The 22,539-nt window shown below is 56.5% G+C and overlaps 3 protein-coding genes across 4 annotated transcripts; 1 reads left to right on the top strand and 2 right to left on the bottom strand.

The window, feature by feature from the left end:
* The first annotated feature begins 1,716 nt into the window (after positions 1-1,716).
* THTPA (thiamine triphosphatase) lies at positions 1,717-5,112 on the top strand. The gene is made up of 3 exons (XM_036355252.1): positions 1,717-2,103; positions 2,409-2,960; positions 4,267-5,112. The coding sequence occupies exons 2-3, from the start codon at positions 2,414-2,416 to the stop codon at positions 4,410-4,412; spliced, it is 693 nt and encodes a 230-aa protein (XP_036211145.1). The 5' UTR covers positions 1,717-2,103; positions 2,409-2,413; the 3' UTR covers positions 4,413-5,112.
* Positions 5,049-12,846, bottom strand: AP1G2 (adaptor related protein complex 1 subunit gamma 2). Of its 2 annotated transcripts, none has more exons than XM_036355239.1 (22): positions 12,758-12,846; positions 12,131-12,335; positions 11,513-11,637; positions 11,241-11,382; positions 11,024-11,120; positions 10,783-10,859; positions 10,569-10,664; positions 10,075-10,155; positions 9,709-9,807; positions 9,513-9,568; positions 9,233-9,346; positions 8,952-9,092; positions 8,813-8,867; positions 8,608-8,730; positions 7,888-7,977; positions 7,647-7,774; positions 7,289-7,393; positions 6,825-6,948; positions 6,606-6,741; positions 5,766-5,929; positions 5,484-5,582; positions 5,049-5,396 (listed from the first exon to the last, which is right to left on the bottom strand). In XM_036355239.1, the coding sequence occupies exons 2-22, from the start codon at positions 12,332-12,334 to the stop codon at positions 5,295-5,297; spliced, it is 2,358 nt and encodes a 785-aa protein (XP_036211132.1). In that variant the 5' UTR covers position 12,335; positions 12,758-12,846; the 3' UTR covers positions 5,049-5,294. The 2 variants fall into 2 exon arrangements, with proteins under 2 accessions (XP_036211132.1, XP_036211129.1); XM_036355236.1 differs by having other exon boundaries at positions 6,825-6,987; positions 12,758-12,845.
* A 222-nt stretch (positions 12,847-13,068) lies between these two features.
* On the bottom strand, positions 13,069-21,634 carry JPH4 (junctophilin 4). Its single transcript, XM_036355247.1, is given in 6 exon segments — positions 13,069-14,740; positions 15,668-16,200; positions 16,529-16,647; positions 19,733-20,504; positions 21,252-21,622; positions 21,624-21,634. Coding segments are annotated over 6 exon segments (1,890 nt in total). The 3' UTR covers positions 13,069-14,656.
* Between the last annotated feature and the right edge of the window lie 905 nt (positions 21,635-22,539).

Raw genomic sequence — 22,539 nt, 5'->3', positions numbered from 1 at the left:
CTGCCCAATGGTCAGAGTGTCTGCCTGACCACCAAAGAGTTGTGGGTTTGATTCCTGGTGGAGGGCCCGGTAGGATGGTCAGGGGCAGTCGGGGGCAGTGCAGAAGGCAACCAATCAATTTGATTTGACTCACTCTCTCTCTCTCTCTCTCTCTCTCTCTCTCTCTCTCTCCCCCTCCCTCCCTCTTTCTCTCTTCCCTCTCCCCTTCCCCTCCCTTCCATCCTCCCTAAAAATCAATGGAAAGAATCTCCTTGAGTGAGAGTTAACAAAAAAGAAAAAAAGTGAGCTGGGGGTTTACCCCAGGTCTGTCTGGCTCCCAAATCTGGTCTTTCCTGTCCGTTAAGCTGCCTCTGGCCACTGGGATTGGGTTTTGTAATTCAGGGAAGAGATTAGATCTTCTTCCCCTCGACAACAAAACTGAAAAGCAAAGGACAGATGAAAAGCAGGCCAGTGAGAGGAGTTAGTGGCTGGGGTGCCCCCTCCCTGCCCACTGGTACTTGTCATGGCAGGTGGGCTGGGGGGTGGGTGCATCCAAGACATCCCAGACCAACGCACCACGTTTGTAACCCAGCGTCCTCCCCGCACTCACCACGGTTCATGCTGGGAGAGGACCGTGCCGAGAGCCTAGCACTTCTCGCCAACCATAGGAGGGCACCAGGAGTTGGTAAGAGCCACTGTTCCTCACAAGCCACCACGTCCAGAGGGGCGGCATGCAGTGGCTCCTCCAGGGAACCACAGTCCTCAGAGGGACGAGGGGGCAGGAGGGTCTTGGTTTTATTTCCCAGAGCAGTCAAAGGGCCACCCCTGTGTCTTCCTGTATTTTAAATGGCCATGAGTAGTCTCCCACTCCTGACAAAACCTGCTCGGTGTCCACTGGACGCTCCGTGACATACTCCTCAGCCTGGCACTCAAGGCCTTTGCCAACCTGCTCCACAACTTCTAACTTCATCTCCTTCCACACTGGTCAGGCGCTTTCCAGCTTTGGGGTCTTTTGCTCAGGCTGTTCCTGTCTCCATCCGAGTCTCCAACTGTTGAAATCCCATCACATCTTTAATTCCCATCCAAAATATCACTTCCTCCTCAGACAAAGTTTCCCACTCACCCTTACCCTGGACATTCATGCCGAGGCATGAAAAAACCCCAGAATAGCTAAGCTTGTCTTAGTTTCGCTTTTAAATAAATAAATAAATAAATAAATAAATAAATTTTTATTTCAGAGAGGAAGGGAGAGGGGGAGAGACGGAAACATCAATGATTAGTGAGAATCCACACACCCTGAGCCCAACACCCAGGCATGTGCCCTTGACCAGAATCGAACCCAGGACCCTTCCGTCCACAGGCTGATGCTCTAGCCACTGAGCCAAAACAGCTAGGGTTCTTAGTTATGCTTTTATCAGCCCATTGCCAGTGGCCGGCATTTAGTGCCCCCCTAATAGTCAAGAACATATCTGCCAGACAGTGTCCCGATGAGTGGCTTGTATTCCAGGCCCATCAGCTTATGGGGGGAGGGGTTTGGAGACCAGACTGCGGCCTCAGCCCCTCCCACCCTACTCTCCCCACCGCCCCAGCTCAACTTTAGATAGTCTCCTTGGCACTATTCGCAGCCACCGTAGCGATGGTGATGGTGGAAGGGGGGGGAGAGGGAAGGGGGGGGGAGTCTCCGTTTGGAACTACATCTCCCATCATGCATCCCGGCCCCAGGATGCCAGGCTCCTGAAGCGCGGACCGGGGCCCCGGGATCCGGGAAAGGTCGGGGTGAAGAGCAGAGCACAGGGAGCCGGCCCGTCCCCTTCTCACGGAGGTCCCGGCCCTTTAAACCCTAGCAGGCCTCTCGGGCCGCGGCACTACTACGTCGGCCTAACATGGCCGCTCGCGCTGGGACTGGTCGGGTGTGCAGAGCCGGGCCGAGGTCGAGGGCCAGGGACTGTTCCCGGCGTCCCTCGCGGCGTGGCGTGGGCTCTCGTCGCCACCTCCAGGTCCCGCGAGAGGGAGACCTTCGGGCTTCGAGGCGGCACCCGAGGCTCCTCTGGACCGCGCTGTGGTTGGGGAGGGCTGGTCGGCGGGTCGCCCGGGCAGTGAGCCCCCGGCCTGCAGGGTAACGAGGTGTGTGGGGAGCGCTGAGCGGACACCGGCCATGCGGCCTGCTTCCGAGGGAGCCCCTTGGATTGAGGACATCTTCAGCGGTGCAAGGGATCTTACTGGAGACCTGTCACTGTCACAGTCTTAAAACATCAGGCAGGCGGGGGGCGGGGAGAAAGGGCTGCAGCACCAGCCGGTTCTGGGACAGTGTTTGTGTCTCATAAGTTCTTCCAAGGGGGGGGGGGGGGCGCGTCTTTGCTGAGCTGTCACGCTGCAAGGCTGAGCACCCTTGGGAGGTCAGCAAATGATTTTTGATTGACTGATTGCAGGTAGTATGGCCCAGGGATTGATTGAGGTGGAGCGAAAGTTCGTTCCTGGGCCGGAAACAGAAGAACGGCTGCAGGAGTTGGGGGGCACCCTGGAGCACCGGGTCACCTTCCGAGACACCTACTATGACACCCCTGAGCTGAACCTCATGCGGACTGACTATTGGCTGCGACAGCGAGAAAATAGTGGTTGGGAGCTCAAATGTCCCGGAACAGCAGGTGTCTCTGGACCCCACACTGAGTACATGGAACTCACAGCTGAGCCTGCGATTGTGGCCCGGCTCTATAAGGTGCTGGGGGCTGAAGTCCCCGGGGCTGAGGGTGTGGCTGCTGTGCTGGGCCCACTGGGACTGCAGGAAGTAGCTAGTTTTGTGACTAATCGAAGTGCCTGGAAACTGGTGCTTTCCAGAGCTGATCAAGAGGAGCCTCCACTCAGGGTGGACCTGGACACAGCCGACTTTGGCTACGCCGTGGGTGAAATAGAGGCCCTGGTGCAGGAGGAGGCCGAAGTCCCCGCTGCCCTAGAGAAGATCAGCAAGCTCGGCAGCATGCTTGGTGAGGGAGACAGACCCTCCGTGCTTTCCCTGTTCCTCTTCCGGGTGTACCCAGCGGGCCAGGTAGCAGGGAGGGTTTTGGCGTTATTTCTCTAATGGGAATTGTTTTAGCAGCTTTCTAGAAGACTGAGTTTTCTTAGGTTTCTATCCAATCCCCTTTCCTCTTTTGCAGTAGTGCTCTAATCTTGATTTAATTCTGCCGAGTGTCTCTAATCTATTCCAGTCATTCTGATTTAGTTCGCATACCTCTAGCCTTCAGTTCCATTTGTCAGTTCTCTGCTTCAGTCCTTCAATCCATCCTCCCCTCTCCCAACTCCTACCCCCTCATTTTTACAGCTACCTAGATCTTCATTTAATTTGTCCTGTTAGCTTTCAGTACAAAGCAATAATGCATTTATGAGAGACCACTGGGGCAAGCACTGGCAGGCTTTTGTTTTTCCTGTTCCTAAGCTTAGTGCCCTTGTAGACAGTTCATCCACACAGGTATGGGGTGGCGCATCCCATGAGGCCTTACAGCTCTTGAAAGCTGTTCTCACCACCTCAGCAAACATACAGTGAGTTCCTAGTTATGTGCCCAGTATGCTGGCAGGTACTCCCAATAAGACACAGGCTTATCATGGCTCCACCACACAGAGGCTAAAATTCTGTGAGTCCTAACCCATGGCTATAGCTGCTTTTCTCTCTCTCCTCTCTCTCTCTCTTTAAATTTTAGAGAGAGAGGAAGGGAGAGGGTGAGGGAGAAACACTGACCAGTTGCCTCCCATATGCACCCCAACCGGGCATTGAACCTGCAACCTGGATATGTGCCCTGATCAGAATTGAACCTGTGACCCTTCAGTGCACTGGACAATGCTCCAGCCACACTGGCTAGGGCTCTCCTTTTCTTTCTACACCCCTCAGTCTCTCTCTGTGTGTATCTCTATATGTGCCTCATTACCAAATCAATGAGCTCTGGCCTGTCTAGGTGGACTTTAATCTTAGTTGGGGGACAGGAGCAATATACTGAAATAAGTCGATACTCGGGCACCCTCTGTCTTCACGGTGCCTACGTGCCTCTTGACCATTTCTCTTTGCTGGAGGAGGAGCTCATGCTTGGCTTCCCAGTCCCACTCCTGCCAGAAGTGGCCCTTTTAGGCCCCACTTCCAAAATCAGGGAGTGGGCTGTGGGTTAGCCAGCTGGTTGGATGGCTGGCATTCCTAATCCCAGGGCTGCCTTGGAAACAACTTTGGGGTCCGGCTCTGGGCAGGGAGTAGACTCAAAGCATTTGTAGCTCTTTCTGGTTCTCTTATTCTCCTTTTGCCTATAGGTGTGTTGGCACAGGAGCGGGCACCTGCCAAGCTGATCGTGTACCTACAGCGTTTCCGGCCTCAGGACTGCCAGCGCCTGCTAGAAGTACACAGCTCCAGAGAGAAGCCAGAGGGGACTAATGATGCTGACAGTAGCCTGGGCTAAGGTGTCATTTCCTCAACAACAGAGAAGAGAACTCTGAGCCCAATGGGGTTCATTCCTTTCCTCACTGTGCCTGTTCTCCTGGCTTCCCTTTCCACCGTGACTCCTCTCTCACCAGCTCTGCCCGTTCCTTCACCCTACCCTCAGCTATCCTCGTGGAGCCCTCCCAGGCTGCCTCCTCTCCCTCATCCGTCAGATGCAATCTGTGGGCCGCCCCTCTCCCCTGGCCGCTAAGCAGCCTCCATTGATTTCCGCTCGTGTTTATAGGATTTCCACTTAGCCGTGATCAGTAGTTAAGCACAGGAAAATCCCTTGCCACCCCCCTTCCCTTGGTCGATGCCATTGATTCTGCCAGCGGCTCCTAAACCACCTTACAGCTGAGTTAGAGATGAGGGGAGGCAGGAGGGATTTCCCTGCCTTGGGGTGTGGGGAATAGCGGCAGGTTGGGGATACGGGTGGGAATCCCTATTGGAAACCTAGACATTCTGGTTGGATTTTGCCACTGTGCCCTGCTCTGGCCCACATGGTAAAGTGCCTCCTGTGGGGTCAAATTTGTTCCCCAGCCCAGAGAGGGGTAGAAAGAAAACCCTTCTTTGTTGAAACAGATTCCTGAGACCAAGGGAAGACACATACTTCCTGTTAAGACTTGTTCCTTGCTGTTATTCATATATTTTCTACCTCAAATATATACAAATATAACTCACCCCCTCAGGCTTTATTGGACTTTCATTATTTGTGGGGGAGAGGGTGGGCCCCCTCCAGTTTTTGCAACGGCAAGCACAGGACCAGAGCGCCACCTGCTGGTAGTCCTCAGATGTAGGCTCCAAGCACCTGGGAGCCCAGGGGTTGGGGGCCCAAGAGGATTTCGGGCGAGTGGAGGCCGAGTTACTGCCATGCCTCCACAGGCAAGTTGTTCACCTCAAAGATCTCCTGCACTGACCGGCCATAGTGGTTGTAGGTGAGGCGCAGCTTTAACCGCAAGGGGGCCTAGGAATAGGAGAGTGGAAACCAGGGTTAGCACAGATGGCTTCTCCCTTCCCTGGATCCTATTCACAGGAGGCTCCTGGAGCTCACCTTGTTAGGATTGAGGATTCGGAGGACCTGGGTCACTGGAAGGCCACCCTGAGCTGGAACGGTGTCCCCACTGGGGGCCTGCAGCTGCAGCTGGAAACTCTGAACATTGGAGATTGGGCAGGTTCAGGCAAGCCCTGCACACCCAATAGTTTCAAACCCTCTTCCCATAACTCCCCAAGTGATCGTCTCTGCATGGCACTCCCTTCTCATCTCATTCTCTTTCCCATCCACCTCCTCTGCTTATTGGCCTTTTCTCCGGGAGTGCCCAGGCCACCCACAAACCTTGGGCACAGCGGCCTGGCAGATGAAGTGGGTGACATCACCCTCTGAGGCGTTGGTAGCAGTGGCAGTGATTAAGAGCAAAGTAGGGGTTCCAGGCGGTCTAACAAAAGACAGATTCAGCTGTAGTCCTTCCCGCTCGAACACTCTGAGGTTTGGGATGGGAGCTAGAGAAGGAAGAGAGAAGCAGCTTACTGTATGGACCAAAGATGAGTTCATTCATTCTTTCATTCAACAAAATTTAAGTGAGCACCCACTGGGTGCAGGGCACTGCTTGAGATGCTAGTGACAAAGTGGGCAAGAAGTTGGAGCCGACAGTCTAGTTGGGGGAGAGAATAAACAAGAAAAGCAAGATAATCACAACCTATAATTGGTGCTAGAAGGAAATAAACTAGGCCAGGATAACTGGGAGGAACTGACTAACATAGGAGTGGTAGGGGAAGCACCTGACCTTTTAGCTGAGGCTTGAAGAGTAAGAATAAGCTAGTCATTCGATGTGCTAGGGAAAGAATAGTCCATGTAAAAAGGACATGAATTGCCACGGGCTTGAGGTGAGAGGGTCTGAGGAGCTAAGAGGGGTCAGTGGAGTGGGTAGTAGGAAAGTATATGAGATGGCCAGGGAGGGAACAGGGTCTTCAGGCCAGGATAAGACATCTGGAACAAAGGGAAGACAATGAAGGGTCTAGGAAGGGAGTACATGCCAGAACCCTTTTACCTACTAAGATGGGGTGCTATGGGGGGCACACAGCAGGGAAGAGGGTACCTGAACCTCAGTGCTTGGCTAAAGGGAAGAAACATTTCTACACCTTCCCCCCAAGACATCTCCCTTTTACTGAGGCTTACCTGGGGCTAGGGGAGCACAGGGAAGGTCAAGCAGGTGTATTAAAGTGCCTTCTGGGGAGGGATCCACAGGGGGAGGCGGCTGGGGATCCTCAGAAGGTCCATCCAGGAGGTCTAACAGATCCAAGAGCTTTGAGGCCTGTGGGGAAAGGGCAGAAGGATCAGGGCTAGGCATGGAAGCCCCACCAAGTCCTCTTCCCCCTGGGGCTTCCGCCTCCTTACCTGGGGCTCTGTGGGGACAGGGGCTGGTTCCAAAAGGTGGGTTGCTTCTTTGCTCTCCTTTACTTCCTCATCAGCCTGCGGGCCACCTCGGTCCACAAGAGGCATCTTTTCTAGGATGGCCGCCCTGAGAGATGGAACGCAGGTGTGTCCCTCTGGGTGGACCCTGCACTTTTTGCAAGAGGCATGTGGCAGGAGGAGTAAGAACATGGAGCCCTGGACACATGGTGGGTTGGAAGTGCCCCTCTGACTTCCCAAGGTGGCACACTACTGATGGTTTCCAGATGAGCAAGGAGGGTTGGAAGCCAGCTTGGCTTCAATGAGCTGTGGGTGGGAGGCTCTGACTGTGATGAGGAGGGCACAAGTGAGGTTGTGACCCTTGCACCCAGAAAGGGACTTTGGGGAGAGGGCATTTGGGGAGAGGGCAGGAATTGGGGTTCTACGCTGTGGCAGACTGCCAGTCGCACCTCATGTGGTCGTACTTCCGGAAGAGTGTGTTGTACTCCACAGCCCGCTGCTGCAGCTCCACGTCGAGGCAGCTTCCGTAGATGGACACCACCTGGCGGATGCGGCTGGGCCAGAGGGTGGTATGTGAGTGGGAATGGCAGTCTGCCTTGCCCTTCAACTCCAGATGTGGCAGGGAAGGGAGAGGCCCCACAGAGCAGGGCGATGCCCATGATACTTGGCTCAAAAGGAAGAATCTAAGAATTGGGGGTAATGGGGGGTATGCCTGGGGAGGAACTCAGAAACTGGTGGGCAGAAGGGACATTGTCACTGGAGGCGCCAAGAAGAGGGTCTCTGGGAGGGGCTGGGGCCCCTTCTTACTTGTTGTCCCCACGAAGCCGGGTGCTAAGCTTCATGAGGGCTGTGAGGGCGTATCCTCGGGTGGCTGGCAGGGACATATGGGACTGCAGCACCCTTTCCAGTAATGCCAGCACTTCTTCTTCTTCCACCTTTGCAAGGCGGGGGTGGGGGGGTTGGGAGGTGAGGCATAGATAGTGACCCTGGGCCAGCCCTGCCTTCCCCGACAAGTCCCTCCTCAGTGTACCCTCAATGCAGGTCTCACCTGAAGTGGCTCAGTTTCCTCACAGCTCCCCTCCAGCAGAAGGTCCCCGTACTCCCCAATGCACCAGGCTGCCACTTGCACCAGCGGTTGCTGTGTAGGATAAGACACATGCTGGGCCAGTGTCCCTCACTTCCAAACCCTGTGACACCCCTTTAGGTTTGGAGGGGTGGGTAAAGGAAAGGAGGGGCCTCGGCACAAGGAAGTTATGTTAGTTCGTCCCCCCACTGTCCTGGTTCCTGGGCTTCCTCTGCCCTCTGGTGGCCAAGTATCAGAACTACATGGTCTAACCACAAAGGGTGCAGCAAGGATGAAAGTGAGGGTCCCTGACTTAATATATGGAAAGAGGGCTACAGATACTGACTGGCATCCATTAATTCACTCAGCATTTCAGTAATAAAAAAACAAATACATGCAGAAAGAGCTTTTACTGATCTCATTTGATCCCGCAAGACAGTTCTGGGAGGTGGGCAGGGTAGAAAGCTGAGTGTGCCAAGCATAAAGCAAGTTACATTCGTCATCTGGTTACACAGCCAGTAGGTACCAGAACCAGAAGTCCAGATGTTCTTACTGAAAACAGGGCTCTGCCCTTGAGGATGTCCTCCACTAAGAAGAAAGTTATGACTTTGAGGGAAAACCATTGGGAACCAGGTGTCAGGAGTCATTGGCTCAGGAAGGGCTGGGAGGGTTGGGCAGCCTGGATCTGGGTGGTAGGAACATTACCTGGGAGATGTCCTGTGCCAGGGCACTGTAGAGGCGGCGCACAGAGTAGGCGTGTAGCTCCTGGGCCCCACCAATCAGCTGGGTCAGGTTGGCCACCGCATCATCCCGAACATGGGAGCCTGCCTGGAGTAGGGTACATGCCCAAGTCAGTGTGGCGAGCCCTGCCTACTCCTGCCCAGTTCTCTCAGGCCAGCCCCTGCCTCACCATTGTCAGCACTCGCAGGATGGTGTCTATGTGCCATCGCTTGGTTGGGGCGAACCTAGGGGACATAGGGCATTTCAGTCCTAGCAATGACCCTCCCCAGATTCCACCCTCTCTGCCTCCTGGGCACCTGTCACCTCACCTCTCTGCGGCCAGCAGGATTCCTGAGGCACAGTCTGCCCGCAGATCAAGGGGGCAGGACTCCAGGAAGCCCTGAAGCTCTTGTGTCATGGCTCGCACGTTGGAGCTGTTCACCAGAGCCAGGCTCAGTTCCAGGGCCCGCCTGCCAGGAGAGAGATGTGTCCATACGAGGTAACTTAGGCCCTCCTCTTCCCCAAGCCCCTGTCTTAGTCCCCTTACTCCAGCTGCTCTGAGCCGGTTCATATCTTGGCCACCAGAAGCTGGGCCTTCTGTCTTGCTCACCGGCTGAGAGAGGCGTCAGGTTCCCAAAGACATTCCACCACAGTGGGCCGGTGTCGCTGCACAGCGCTGTGATCAGACTGCACCAGGCGCAGCAACGATGTCAGGGCTACGTATCTGAACAGAATGGGAGAGGCCCCATCACGCCATGGCCAGCAGCCCTCCTCCCCGCACCATTCTGCCCTGGGTACGGGGATAAGAATGAATTGGGAGGCTCTGGGAGGAGCAGGGCAGAGGGCCAGGGTTCAGTGGCACAACCCAGCCAGACACATGGCATTTTTACCTAATATTCTTGTCACTGTTGAGCAGGAAGCGGCCTAGAATGTTGACAGCTAGAACCTATGGGAGGCAGAGGTCAGGGACAATTCGGGAAGGAGCAATCTGCTCATTCAGGAGTGGGGACTGCCTGCCACAGGACCTGTCTTCCCGGCTGGGGCGGGTGGGTGGGGCCACAGTGGGAGAGGCATATGAGATGGTACCCGCAGGCCAGCTGCAGAGCGGATGTCCACGATGGTGAGCACAGTCTCAAACAGGACCGCGCTGCCTGCATTCCGGCTGGTGTCTGTATTAGTGGCCACCTGAACGGATGGGACAGAAGATGCATGTAAAGTGGGCCCTGTCCTCTCCTCAAGTCTCTGGAAGGTCTCCACAATGTCATCCAGTCCTCAACTAGCTAACAAAGTTCCCTAAGCCCCCACACACTATGTGCCCCTCACGGATACCACAGTCTGGAGGGAAACCGAGACCTGATTATATGGCCACCTCACGGTGAGTTACCCTGTGAGAGCTGCCCAGGTGGGATCACAGAGCAACATACTTAACCGGCGCCCCTCCCAGTCCCCCACCTGGGCCAGCAAGTCATTCATGCTCTCACTGCTCTCCTCGTGGTTCCGGCCCAGAATCCGAAGCAGACGAAGTATCTGGACCTGCATTTGGGTTAAAGGTGGAGAAGTTCTTAGGGTAAGGAGTGAAGGGGCTGAGGAGGAAAATCTGACATTGAGGAGAGTATTTCGAGGGTCTGGCTGGGTTCCTAGAGCCTCCCTGTCCCTCTGCCTCCGTGCCACAGGTCCCTTAGGCCCTGGGAGGGGACCCAGAGATATGTGAGGCCAGGGGATTTGGGGACAGGCTGTTTTTTTTATTGTCAGTAAACTGGATTTTCTGACCTTTAGGCATCCCTTCCCTGCACTGGTCCTCAGATGACCTGGGCAGTCCTGTGCCTGCCACCCTACCCTGCCCAAGACACTAACTGAGCCCAAGTGTTCTCCGGGAGGTGAGCACTGGCCACGGGCTTACTGCCAAGCTCTCTGTTCCAGGGCTACAGCAGAGAGGCTCAGCCCACCTGGAGGAAGGGGTCACTGACTCCAGATATGCTGTGTTCTGTGGAGTATCCCGTCGTCACCAGAGTCCGGAGGATCTGTACCAGCTGGGGCACCACCTGGAGGGAGGGCACAGCCTTATCTGGGCAGTCTTCCTAATCTTCTCCACCATCAGCCCCATTCCAGCCCCACTGCCCCTCTTTTCCTGGCCCAGGGCCTGTCCCTTCACCAGCCCACCTTTCGAAAGCGCTTGAGGGCTGCAGGGCTTCGTTCGCAGAGCTCTGTGATCAGCGTGATGGTGCCCAGCAGGACGCCTGGTGTCAGGGCAGGGGAAGTGAATGGTGGGCCAGGGGCACAGGAGGGTCTACTGTGTGTGTGCACATACTACCCTTCTCCAATGAGCTAAGGTTCCGGTCCCATTTTCCGCCTTTGGCCATAGCCAGAGCTGAGGAGGGCATGGGGCGCCCCGTGGTCTTACCGTGGTGACGCTCGTGAAGCAGTTTGGCACAAACTGGGAGGAAGGTGTCGGAGAGCTCAGGGACTTTTCGGATCATGTGCACTGCAGTCAGAACAGCCTGCAGAGGTCAGGGGGCTCAGAGAGGGCGGGGGTCTGCCAGGATGGGCCCCCCGCCTCTGCCGTATGGCAAACAGGACAGTTTCTGGAGGGACAAGCATCTAGAGTCCCGCCATCTCACCTTCTTACGCACATAGGGGCTTCGCTCCAGGAGCAGTTTCTCCACCTCAGTGGCCAGGTCCCGGCACATCTCAGCAGAGCCCATGGTGCTCAGAGTGCACAGGGCCAGGCCTTGTACGGCCTGGATACCCTGGTTCAGGTCACTGCAGAGTTTGGGGAGGACCATCAGTCAAGCCTCTAGTCCTTCCAGTACCCGCAGCAGGCAGCCCCCTGGGAGTTCCTGGTTCCCCTCTCCCATCTCCCCGATTCCGAGTGCTTCCCAGAAGCTCTCACTTCTTGATGCTGTTGGTAATGAGCAGGTGGGCATCCTGCCTCTCATCCAGTAGAAGCATGGCCCCCAGGTAGCCCACCCTCTTGTCTATGAACCTGGGGGAGGCGATCAGTTTCAGGCACTCCATCTATAGGGAGAGAGGCAGACCAGGAAGGGACAGGAGTGAAACTGGAGGCACCAACATCCCTTTTCTATCTTCCTCCTTAACACCAGGTTAACTTCTCAGGGCACCATATCCCGTCACTCTCCCTTCAGCAAAAGGAGAGGCTTAGGAAGTTCAGAGCTGGTGGGTAGTTTCAAGAAAAGGAAGTTGAGGAGAATGGGAGAGGGGAGGAGGTGCCCTAGATGGGGCTGGCCAGAGAATGAAGGGTTCAGTCCACCTGATGACCGGTGGGGGCTGTAATGGGGAAGGAGGTCTGTGCTGCATGCTGTGAGGGCTTGGAACATTGTAGAATGTGTGCACATACTACCCTTCTCCAATGAGCTAAGGTTCCGGTCCCATTTTCCGCCTTTGGCCATAGCCAGGCGTGTAGAATTAAAAAAACAGGTGAGCGGGTCCAGGACCCTATCCCAGCAGCCTCCCTCACCAAACTCAGAAGGAAGGCATCCCTGGGCAGTACCTGTCCAAAGTGGGCGGGGTAGCCCAGCATGTGGACATAGAGCAGTTTGGCCAGCTGGCGGTGCCGAAGCAGAGGGTCCCCGTCGCGGAAGGAGGCCCGGATGTGGGCACACTCCTTTTGGATCACTTCCCGCTCCTGGGCCTGGGTCTTGGCCCCTCGAATCTCCTCGATGAGATCTTGAAGCTTCAGCGAAGACATCACCATCCTGGGGGTGGCGCGGGGGGAGCAGAGCCCGGGGATGGAGAGGGCTTTCACCCTCTCTGGCCGGGCGTACCGGGCCTTTCTGCCCAGGCCGGCCCGGTGCCCCGATCCCGAAGGCCGGGGTCCCACAGCCGCTCGGACACCGAGCCTGCATTCACCTTTCCCCACGTGAGTCTCCAGACCCCGCCCCCTTCTCCCCGCCGGAGGCGACCCCCACTACGCATGCGTCCCCGCCCCGCCCTGCACCCGCTCCTACTGAGCATGCGGCGGAGCCCCGCCTATTTGCCCCCCTCCGCCCCACCTGGTTCCCCATCCCTAGCTCAGCCATGCCTTTCCTTGCAGGGCTCCGCGCTGTTTCTTCCGCGGGACCCCTCCCAACGCTCACATCTTAGGGCCCAGCTCCCCAGCACCAGACGCCAGCCTCACCTGGCTTCGGTCTCCACTGCGCTCCGCTCCCCCAGGCGTTTCCTGGTGCAGGGCCGGGCGGGGGTTGGTGCTCGGGCTGGTCCTTCCCTCTCCCCGCCCCCATCACGGGACCCCGCCCCCCGGGGGCCGCCCTGCTGAGCCGTCTTGGGTACTCTGACCTCAGGCTTTGGAGTTCAGGGGAAGAACTCTCAACGACAGAGAAGCCTTGAGACGGCTGGCAGGCCTGAGGCTCCCCAGGAGGGCTCCACGCGGGGATCCTCGGAGAGCTTAGGTTTGAAAACATCGCACCCCAAAGGAGATGACAGTCCCCCCTTTTTTGAACTTTTTTATTAATATATTTTTTTTTTGTTAAATTTCTTTGTATTTTTTTTTTCCTGCAAGACTTGGTGTTGGCGGCACTGTTGTAGTTTAACTTCAATCCCAAATTCCATGAAATAGAAATCAGAAGTAAAGGCTGAGAGGGGAGGAAGGAAGGTGGCAGGCCAAGGAGTAAACAGAGTTTGACTAGAAAAAAAGAAGAGGGTGTGTGTGTGTGTGTGTGTGTGTGTGTGTGTGTGTGTGTGTGTGGTGGGCATTCCCAGGCAAGGCCATTCCTTGAGGGAGGGGTTTGGCAGGCAGCTTGCCTCTGCCTCATGCAGGGGAGGGAGGAAAGATCCCCTGGGGACCTTACAGTCCCCTCTTCCTAGGGCTTCCTGCCCCCAGGGGAAAGTTAGTACCAGGGATCAGCCACAACCTCAAACAGGGCTCTCCGCCCACCTCTGCCCTGCCTGGAAAGTGTATGATACATCGGCTTCCAGTGATCCCCTTTTTCTGTTTACCCATTTCACAAGATTCTGATATGATGCGGGAAGAGATATAACCCACTTAGAGATTAAGCTTGTCACAACTTTCGCTGCCCTGTGAGTTCCTGTCAACTAACTGGTCGGGTTCCATTCCCCAAAACTGCCTCCCCCAACACAACTGCCAGAGTTGGGGAGTGGTGTCCTTGTTCAAGTGCCTCTAACCCTCTGCAGGAGGAATGTCTTCTTCAGGCCCCTTAGAAATTTAATCAAAGGCCACAAGTGAGTCCAGACCAACCAAATAAATTCTTAGGGGAGAGAGAAGGGTGGGAGAGGTCAGTGGGTGGACTTGGCTGCATTGGGCTCTTTCTTTCCTTTACACATTGCTCTTGACATGGTATGCCACCCTAGGGGGTTGGATGAGGGGCTGGCAGTTGAGGAAAGAAAGTGGGAGATGCTAAGAGTCTTCCCTCTTTATTTCCCTTCATATCTCTTTTTCAGGGAAGGATGGGATTAGGGAAGAACCTATCTCAGTGCTTGGAGGGGAGATAGGATCCTCCAAAGTCAGAGATGGTGACTGTACCTCCTCCAGCTTTTTCACTAGGCCTCAGAGGGGCAACAGGGCCCTGGGTTAGGGAGCCACAGAGCTCGACCAGTGCCTTGACCAGTGTAGTCACTCCTCCATTTTCTTCCTCCTTTCCACTCACCTTCCAGGAGACTCCTCAGGACACCAAAACCCCACCCTCATCCAAGTTCAGGTCTAAAGAAAAGATGGGCAGGGTGTGGGGCAATGGTCTGACTTAGATTTGTGTGTCTCAGAGAAGAGAGCAACTCTGAGCAAGAAAAGCCCTTCATATGTAAACAATCTAGAGAAAGAAAGAGTTGGGGTGCGAAAGGGAGCGAGGAAGACAGAGACAGATCCAGAATAAATGAGAGAATCTGAAAGGAGAGCAGGAAAGGAAAAGCAAGAGACAAAAACAAAGGGAAACAAAAGGAAAGGGAGAAGAGAAAAAAGAAAGAAAGGAGAAAACACAAGCAGGAGGAGGAGAAGAAAAAAAAAAGGCAGATCAAAGGAGTGAAGAGGCAGCAACCGAAGCCAGAATTAGGCCAGGCAGGAGCCTTAGGTGAGGAGCTGGGAGAACAGGAACGCCAGGCTGAGGTCCAGGAGGGCCACGGCTCCCACCACCAGGGGGTTGGCAGCTCCCTAGAGAGACAGGGAAAATGCAGGCTCAGTCCCTGAGCACCAGGTCCAGTGACGGGTCTCACCTTCCTGCCCTGGCCAAGGTGGCAAAGCAGAAGGATCCCAGACACCTCTCCTTAGAGGCCAGAGCATGGGGATCACCAACTTTGTCTTGGATTACAAAACACTCCTCTTCTCCCAGCCAGGGCCTCCCCTTCCCTCTGGCTCCTTTAAGTCAGGAATAACCCTTCCTCCCTCCTCCTTCCACTCTACTCCCACCAGCATGTCACATGGCCCAGGCAGAAGGTGTCTGGCCTTAGTAGCATACATTGGCAGCAGCAGCTGGTACTGCAGTAAAGCAGAAAGGGATGAGGATGTGGTTGCTAGGAAACAGAAGGCCTGGAGTCCAATCAGAGCAGAGGGTTCAGGGGAAACTCCACCCCTCCTAGTTTTCTGCCTTCTTTCCTATTTCCCTTCTTCCCAGAAGAGGGAGGGAGAATTGGGGTAGGGAGGGAACAAACTTTTCCTTTTTTATTTCTGGGCACCAAAGAGAGAAAGTGTGGAGGTGGGGTGGGGGTGGAGTAGGAAACTGGGAGCTGGAAATGACATGGAAGGAGAACAGGGAAAGACGTTCTGGCTCCACCGTTAATTATTCATTGGTAACCTTGGGCTAGTTACTTTAAGTGCTCTGTGACTCAGTTTCCCTTTCTGTCAAAAGAGGGAGTTGGGCATGAAGGTCTCTAAGGTTTCTGCCAGCTCTCACGTTTTTCAGTATTTTTGAGGGAGGATATGGTGTAAGACTGGGCAGGCACAGAGAAAGCTGAATCCAAATCCAAATCCTCCGGGATCAGAGGGAGGACTGGAAAGGAGGAGAGGCAAGGCTTTGCGGAGAAGAGGGGCAGAAAGGAGTGAGACTCAGAGGGCACAAGGCGGGGTGAAGGTGTGTCTCACCGGCTGGGCTGGCCTCTCGGTGGCAGCTGGCTCCTCACGCTCTTCCATCAGGCACCCAGCTTCAGGACCCCTTGAGGAGGGGCCCCTCAGGACTGGTGTGGCCAGGGGCCCAGGCTGTGAGGCCCCTAGGGTCCTTATGAGGGGCAGGGGCTCTTCATCTTCCCCCTCCTCCTCGCGAAGACTTCCGGAACTGTCACTGCAGCGTCCAAGGAGTGGGGAACCGTCTCGGGGTCCTGGGCCCTGGATCCCAGCCTCATCCTCGGCCTCATAGCCAGCTAGTTCCTCTGCCCGCTCACCCGGGCCCCCCCACTCCTCAGGCCAAGTTTTAGGGCTGGAGAAGGGACCCCGGTCCCCTCCAGGAGGCAGTGGGTTCCGGCAGGCTGGGGGTCGCCAGGGTTGGCGGCAGGAGGCAGGACTGCTGGGCAGTTCAGGGGAGCCCTCTGAGGGGGTCAGTCCGTTCTCGTACACCCCAGGGCTGTCCTCATCCAAGGGCTCTGTGTCGGAACCTTCTGAGTCCTGCCTGGGTCTGCGGCCTGGGGCAGGGACAGCTAAGAATCAGAGGGGCTAACCTGCCTTGGACTGCAAAAGCTACTGCTTTATCCCTCCAACCGGACACCTCCCAGGACTTTGGTATCCCCAAACTTACAGCCAATCATCGCAAGACCCAACTCCTTGTCCGTATTACCCTGTTTCATCAATTCTCAGTTCTATTCCCTACCCTGCCACCCTCTGTCCTCTCAAACCCTCCTATCTTGGCTTTCCCATCCCCAGCCTCCTGTGGGGATTCCCTTCCCCTTCCCCCCAACCCACCACCCAGCTCCCCAGGGGGCCCACTCCCGCCCCCAGCTGCCCATGCCTCACCTGGGGCCTCTAACATGGGTTGCAGGTCCTGGGCTATCAGTTTGGCCATTCGAGCAGCCTCCACAGCCTTCTCAGCAACACTGCTGGCTGCTACTGCCTTGAGAAGGGCGTCTGCTGCCCTGTCAGGTTCCAGGGACATGGTTTTAGCAGATCTGCTCAGACGTTCCAGCCCCCAGCCCAGTCCCCACCACAGCACATCCCCTGTCCCGAAGGTCAGCGGCCCTTTGGTTTCCTCTCCTAGACCTGGGCTGTGCCTCCTGTCCTCACACTCTCCTGGTCCTCTCACACCCTTCCACCATCACATCCTGTAGTGACACTTCCGTTCTTCAAGCTACAGGCCAGGCCAGGCCCTACTCTGCTGCCCTCAACCCTATTACAGTATTCCATTCCTGTCCTGCTCCCTTCCTATTAAGAATGGAGACCTTACTCTTTTCGCACATCCCTCTGCAGTCCCACCGGCTTGGTGCTTATAAGCTAGGCCTGCCTGCCCTCTTCACTGTTGGCCCCTCCTGTTGTTATCAACTCCTCTCACCCTCCCTGGGATCACACAGCTTTTTGTGGGGTCCAGGATGTTTTCTGTACCTCAATCTGCCCTTCTGACAGCGTTGCCCTCCCCCAACCTAGCCCTTACTCTAAGCCAGTGGTCGCCAACCTTTCGGACCTCACCGACCACCAGTGGTCCGCGGACCACCGGTTGGCGACCCCTGCTCTAAGCCACCCTCTCCCCGTGTTAGGAGCCTTTGCCTCCCTCCCCCTCCGCCGCTAGCCCTTACTGAATCCTGCCTCTCTTTGCAGATTTCCTGACATGAGAATCTCACATCTTGCTTTTCCTCAGCCTCTTCACTTATTACATTGTTCTCTGCTTCCTCACTGCCACCGCCCCCTGCCCCATCTCATCCTTTCTGAACTCTGGAAGTGGAGTAAGGGTGGGTCCCCCCTTTTGCTATTTTCTATTCTCTCCCCCTGCCAACAGGCATGCTTTCTCACCACTGGGACATTCTACCTTCTGGGTAAGCTCCTGGTCTCCCTTCTACAGACTGCCTCCCATCCTGCCCTGCTCCTTAGGGACAGGTTACCTTGAAGCATTATCAATCTTTTCCCTGCTGTTGTTTCCCAGTTCTCTCTCTGATAGCAGACACTTTTTAAAATTTTCCCTTCCCTTTCACCCTCTGTTGTTAATGGTAGATGCCTTGTAATCATTAAATTAGTTCTGTAATTCTGACTGATATACTTGCCACGGGCTTGAATGGATCAAGACCCATGATTCCCTCTGGCCCCAGGCCCCTTTAATCTGGTCTAGGAAGACAGTCTAAGTATGGGGGTAGGGAGAAGGATGGTGGTGTCCACTGCAGACTTAGGTCCACCTGCTCTGCCTATACCTTGGAAAATATGGTCAGCCTCCTCCCATCAAACCTGGTGGGTCAAGGACCGTAAGAGCCTGCTTGGAGGGACCTCAGATAATGCTATTTTTCCATCTTAGGGCTTTCAGACTCTATATGACCAGTCCTTTCCTAAAACTGAGCTGGTCTTAGGGTTTAGGGCAGGGGATGAGGATCCTAGTCTTGAGATACATTGAGTTCTGTTGGTGGTAAAAAACAAACAAACAAACAAAAAACCGACAATACTGACTATGTTTTTGAGTGGGGAGGGTGTGGATGATCAAGTCCAGGCAGTAGACCCAGTCTGTGCTTAGGCATCAGGCCAGGCTCAGGCTACCTGGCAAAGGCATTTGCTGCTAAGGCTCTGCTGTTTCCATGGCAGCTCACAGCCAATCAGGTTTGCCAGGCCTGTTGCTGGGGAGACCAACCAGCCTCCTCCCACTGCTTGATCTTCCAGCTATTGAGATCCATTTGTTTTCCCTGCACATGCCCACTCCCCAACTAGCCTAAAGTGCTCCCTGGTGCTCTGCCTTCCCCCTCCCCTGGCTTAAGGCCCTGGACTCGAACCTTCCAGATGCTGACACATGTATACAGATAGACATTCTCTGGCTCAGGCATCTAGCGTGGATATGACATGTACACACACATCCCTTGTCACCCATTATACAAATCCACTGAAGTATATTTAGACATATCTTGATCTCTGATCCTCTGAATCAGTCTCAATATTAAACAAAATCCTTCAGCTGTGCCCTCCCCTTTAAATAAGATCTAATATAAAAAATTCATATGTGTGAGTTGCATAAGTCAGGGGCCTGTGGATTTCATTACAAATGAATGTTTGGCTCTCTTTAGATCTGGCTACCTACTCCAGGCATCACAAGTCATCTGTAGCTATTAAACCCTTAAAACATGGCTAACCTGAATTGAAATGATGTGCTATAGGTGTAAAATACATACTAGATGTCAAAGATTTAGTTAAAAAAAAAAAAAAAAAGGAGGGGATGTAAAATATCTCATTTCTAATTACATATTGACCATGGTTTCAAGTGGCAATATTTTGGATGTACTGGTTTAAATAAAAACATATTATTCAAGTGCACCTAATCTGTTTCTTTTTATTTTTTCATATGGTTACTAGAAGATTTAAAATCATGTATTTGCCTTACATTATACCAGACAGCTCTGCTTTAAATAACAAGGTTCCTGAGGGATGAAAATGTAATCTGATTTGCAGAAAAAAAATTTCATTTACCAGCAAGCCTCCTCCCTCCAAATCTTTATCAGTGGGTAAAGAACAGGAGGCAGAGGAGGCACAGCTGAGAGGCACTTGGAAAATACGGTCCTTTTAGGTGGATAAGTCAGCCCAAGGCCCCAGGGCTGAAATGCTATGGGCCTGTGGGCAGGCTGAACTGTGGTTAGGAATGCCCGCTCTGTCTCCTTGCCCAGGGCTGCTGCTCCCCAGGCTGAAGGCTAGATTAGGTGCAAGGAGAGGAAGACTAGGGGCATATCTGAGTTCTAAGAGGTTTCTGGGCCTGCACAAGGCAGTGCTCGTTGCTAATCCCACACACTATGACACATGGCCCCACAAAGGACACTGAGACACACTCACATTCTAATACTGCTTCCCTCAAATACCCAGCCACCCACAGTTACACCTACATCCACCTGTAGCAGCGCTACAACTGCCTGGCCCTAGGCCTGCTCTTCCCCACTAGGCCCGAGGCCGCGTGTCTGGGTCCTCCTTTAGGCACCAACCCCCTCCCCTGTCCCCAGGGTACCTTCTCCCCTTGGCCCAGCTTTGGCCTCTGCACCCGATGCCCACCTGGCAGCGGCAATCTCCTGGCGCTGGCGGGCAGCACTCACTGCTCGACGGGCGCCCTCGACGGCCCGGTCCACCTTCTCCTTGACTTTGCCCCGCCGAAGGGCCAGAGGCAGGAGGCTGCGCACGCGCCCCCCGTGCACCAGCCTGTTGCGCTTGTACTTGCCCTCTTCACGCGAGCCGTCGGGGCGGGTGGTGCGCCCGTAGCCGTGCCGCCGGTTGCCCAGCCACTCGCCCTCGTAGCGAAGCCCGTTGGAGCGTTGGCTCACGCCGTAGCCGCTGCGCCGGTCCGCGCGCCATTCGCCCGCATACACCTCAGTGGCCGAGCCCTCGATGAGGGCGGGCGGCGCTGGGGCCAGGGACCCGCTGGCCTCAGAGCCCGGGGGCCCTGTACTGCCCACCTCGCTGCTCACCTCGCTACGCAGGGAGCCTCGCTTGCTGCCCAAGGAGCTGCGGCGCCCGCCCGCGCGGAGCCCGCTAAGCAGCAGCGAGCGGCGGAAGAAGCCGCCGGCTACGGGGGTGCGCTTGCGGGAGGACGCGCGGTCAGCGTCCCCCGGCCCGGCTAGCACGAAGCCGCCCCGAGAGCCGGAGGCCGGGCTGCCACCCTCGTCGCCGAGAAGGGGCAGGGGCGGGGGCGGCGTCGGGGGGTCGCTGTGGCCGGAGTCCAGAGAGGTGCGGCGGGGTGAGCGCAGCAGCGCCGCCTGATGGTAGGGTACGCTCTGGCGCACCCCGTAGCCGTGGCGCTTCCCGGCCTGCCACTGGCCCTGGTAGGTGCCTGCGGGCGGGGCAGGAGGGGGAGAAAGAATCAGGACCTGCTGCTCCTTGGACCCCAGGCCCCCGGCACCCCCGGAAGCCTTAGCGTGGAAGTCAGGGAAAGGCATAGGGCTGGGGACAGGCCAGGTTGGGTCGGAAGGTGTGGGAAAGCCACAAGCAGCAGAGGTGTGAATTTGGGCAGTGCAGGTAGATGAGGGAAAGGGAGAGGCGCAGGCAGGCTGTGGCGTGTGGAGGACAGACAGTCGGAGGGTGTAAGGGACAGGCTGACGGAGTGTATGAGGCAGCCATGTGACAAGCAAACAGGCCGAGGAGGGGCAAGCCGAGCGAGGAAATGCGAGGGGACAGGCCGAGCAGAGGTGTTAGGGACAGGTAGGTGGAGAGGGGAGGTGCAGAGGGACCGGCAGAGAGGAGGGGCAGGGGCTGGCAGGTGGGGTGTGTGAGGGTCGAGTAGACGCAGGGGGGCGGGGGAGAGCGAGGAACAGGTAGACTGGGGACAGGGAAAAGCAGGCAGGGGGCTGACAAACGAGTAAGGCGTGTGCCATCGGGGGAGGAGCGGGCAGAGAGATGGGCGCAGGAGTGCATGTCGATGGGGATGGGGATGGGGATGGGGATGCGGATGGGGATGGGGATGGGGATGGGGAGAGAGCAGGGCATGGGGTGAGGGAGCTATGGCAGGGAAAGGCATACGCGGGCCAGCCCGACTGGGAGGCGCGGACGAGCAGACAGACAGCAGGGGCCGGGCCCGCACCTCCGTCGGAGTAGGTCTCGGTGCCGTAGCCGTCCTGGAAGCCGTCCTTCCAGAGCCCGGCGTAGCGCAGGCCGGACGCGCTCTCCCACACGCCGCTGCGCCCCTTCAGCCCGCCCAGCCACTCGCCGCGGTACGTCCAGCGGCTCTTGCGCTCCACGCCCAGCCCTTCACGCTTGCCCTGCTGCCAGTGGCCCTGGTAGCTGTGTCCGCCGGGCCCCGTGAAGACGCCCAGTGACTCGAAGCCGTGCGCCCAGCAGCCGCTGTACTCGCCCTGGGCGCCGGGCCCGGTGCACACGCCGTAGCCATGTGCCCGCCCCGCCTCCCAGCCCCCCACGTAGCAGCCCCCGTCGTCAAAGTCGAACTTGCCCCCGGGGGACATGCATGTAGTTGGCGCGGCCTCAGCCCCCCGGCGGCTCAGCGCATCCTGGGGCTGGAGAGCCGGCTGGGGGCCTGGGAGCCGGGCGAGGCCTGGGGGCGGGGGCAGTTAGACTGGGGCCGGGCGGGGGGGCCCCAGCGCGGGCTGGCAGGGCCGGACCCTCATCCTGAGTGGCTGCGGAGAAAGAGGGGGGGAGGTGGTGAGCGAGGCCCCTCCTCTTTGCCCGCGGCTCCTTGGCCCAGTGGCTCGGGGGCATTAGCACCGCCCCCAACCCCCCACCTTCGGTAGCATCTTACAGCAGCTCTAAGCGTTGGAGGCACAGGGGCTCCCTCGCCTCTCTATTCTTGTAGAGGACCCCTCCCATGACTTTGGGTCCCAACCCCAAGCGGGAGTCCCACTTCTCCAATCTAGACCCCCAACGTGTCCAGTGTGGATGGCAGTTTTGGGGAGGAGGGTCCTGAGAGGGGGCTGGGCAGAGTCTGAGGCCATACGCTTTCTCGGCTGCTGTCAGGACCTATCTGCCTCGTTCTCTGGCTTCCAGGCAAAGGGGGAAATGTAGCGGAGATCTGAGCAAGGTGGGCAGAGGGTTTGGTGGGGGAAAGGATAGGGATGGGGAGGCTCTTCGGGGCAGGCGCGAGGGTGGGGGTGGGCAGGCAGGCAGGAGGGAGTGGGTAGGTTACTCACCATGTGGGCTGGGGCTCAGGCTGCCTCCCAGGCACGGCGTCCATGGCTGGATACCTCCACTCCGACCTCGCCGGGGCAAACCAAGCCCCCTCCCCTTCCGGAGCGGCTGCTCCAACCCAGAGAGCAAAGGTGGGGGAGCCCAGCTGGAAGACCAGGCGGGGTGTGTGTGTGTGTGTGTGTGGGGGGGGGGTGAGGTAGTGGCGAGGGAAGGGGGGAGAACAGTGTAGG

The sequence above is a fragment of the Myotis myotis genome, unplaced genomic scaffold (genome assembly GCF_014108235.1).
Source record: "Myotis myotis isolate mMyoMyo1 unplaced genomic scaffold, mMyoMyo1.p scaffold_m19_p_1, whole genome shotgun sequence".
NCBI classification, from domain to species: Eukaryota; Metazoa; Chordata; class Mammalia; order Chiroptera; family Vespertilionidae; genus Myotis; species Myotis myotis.
This window is presented reverse-complemented; position numbering and strand designations above follow the sequence as displayed.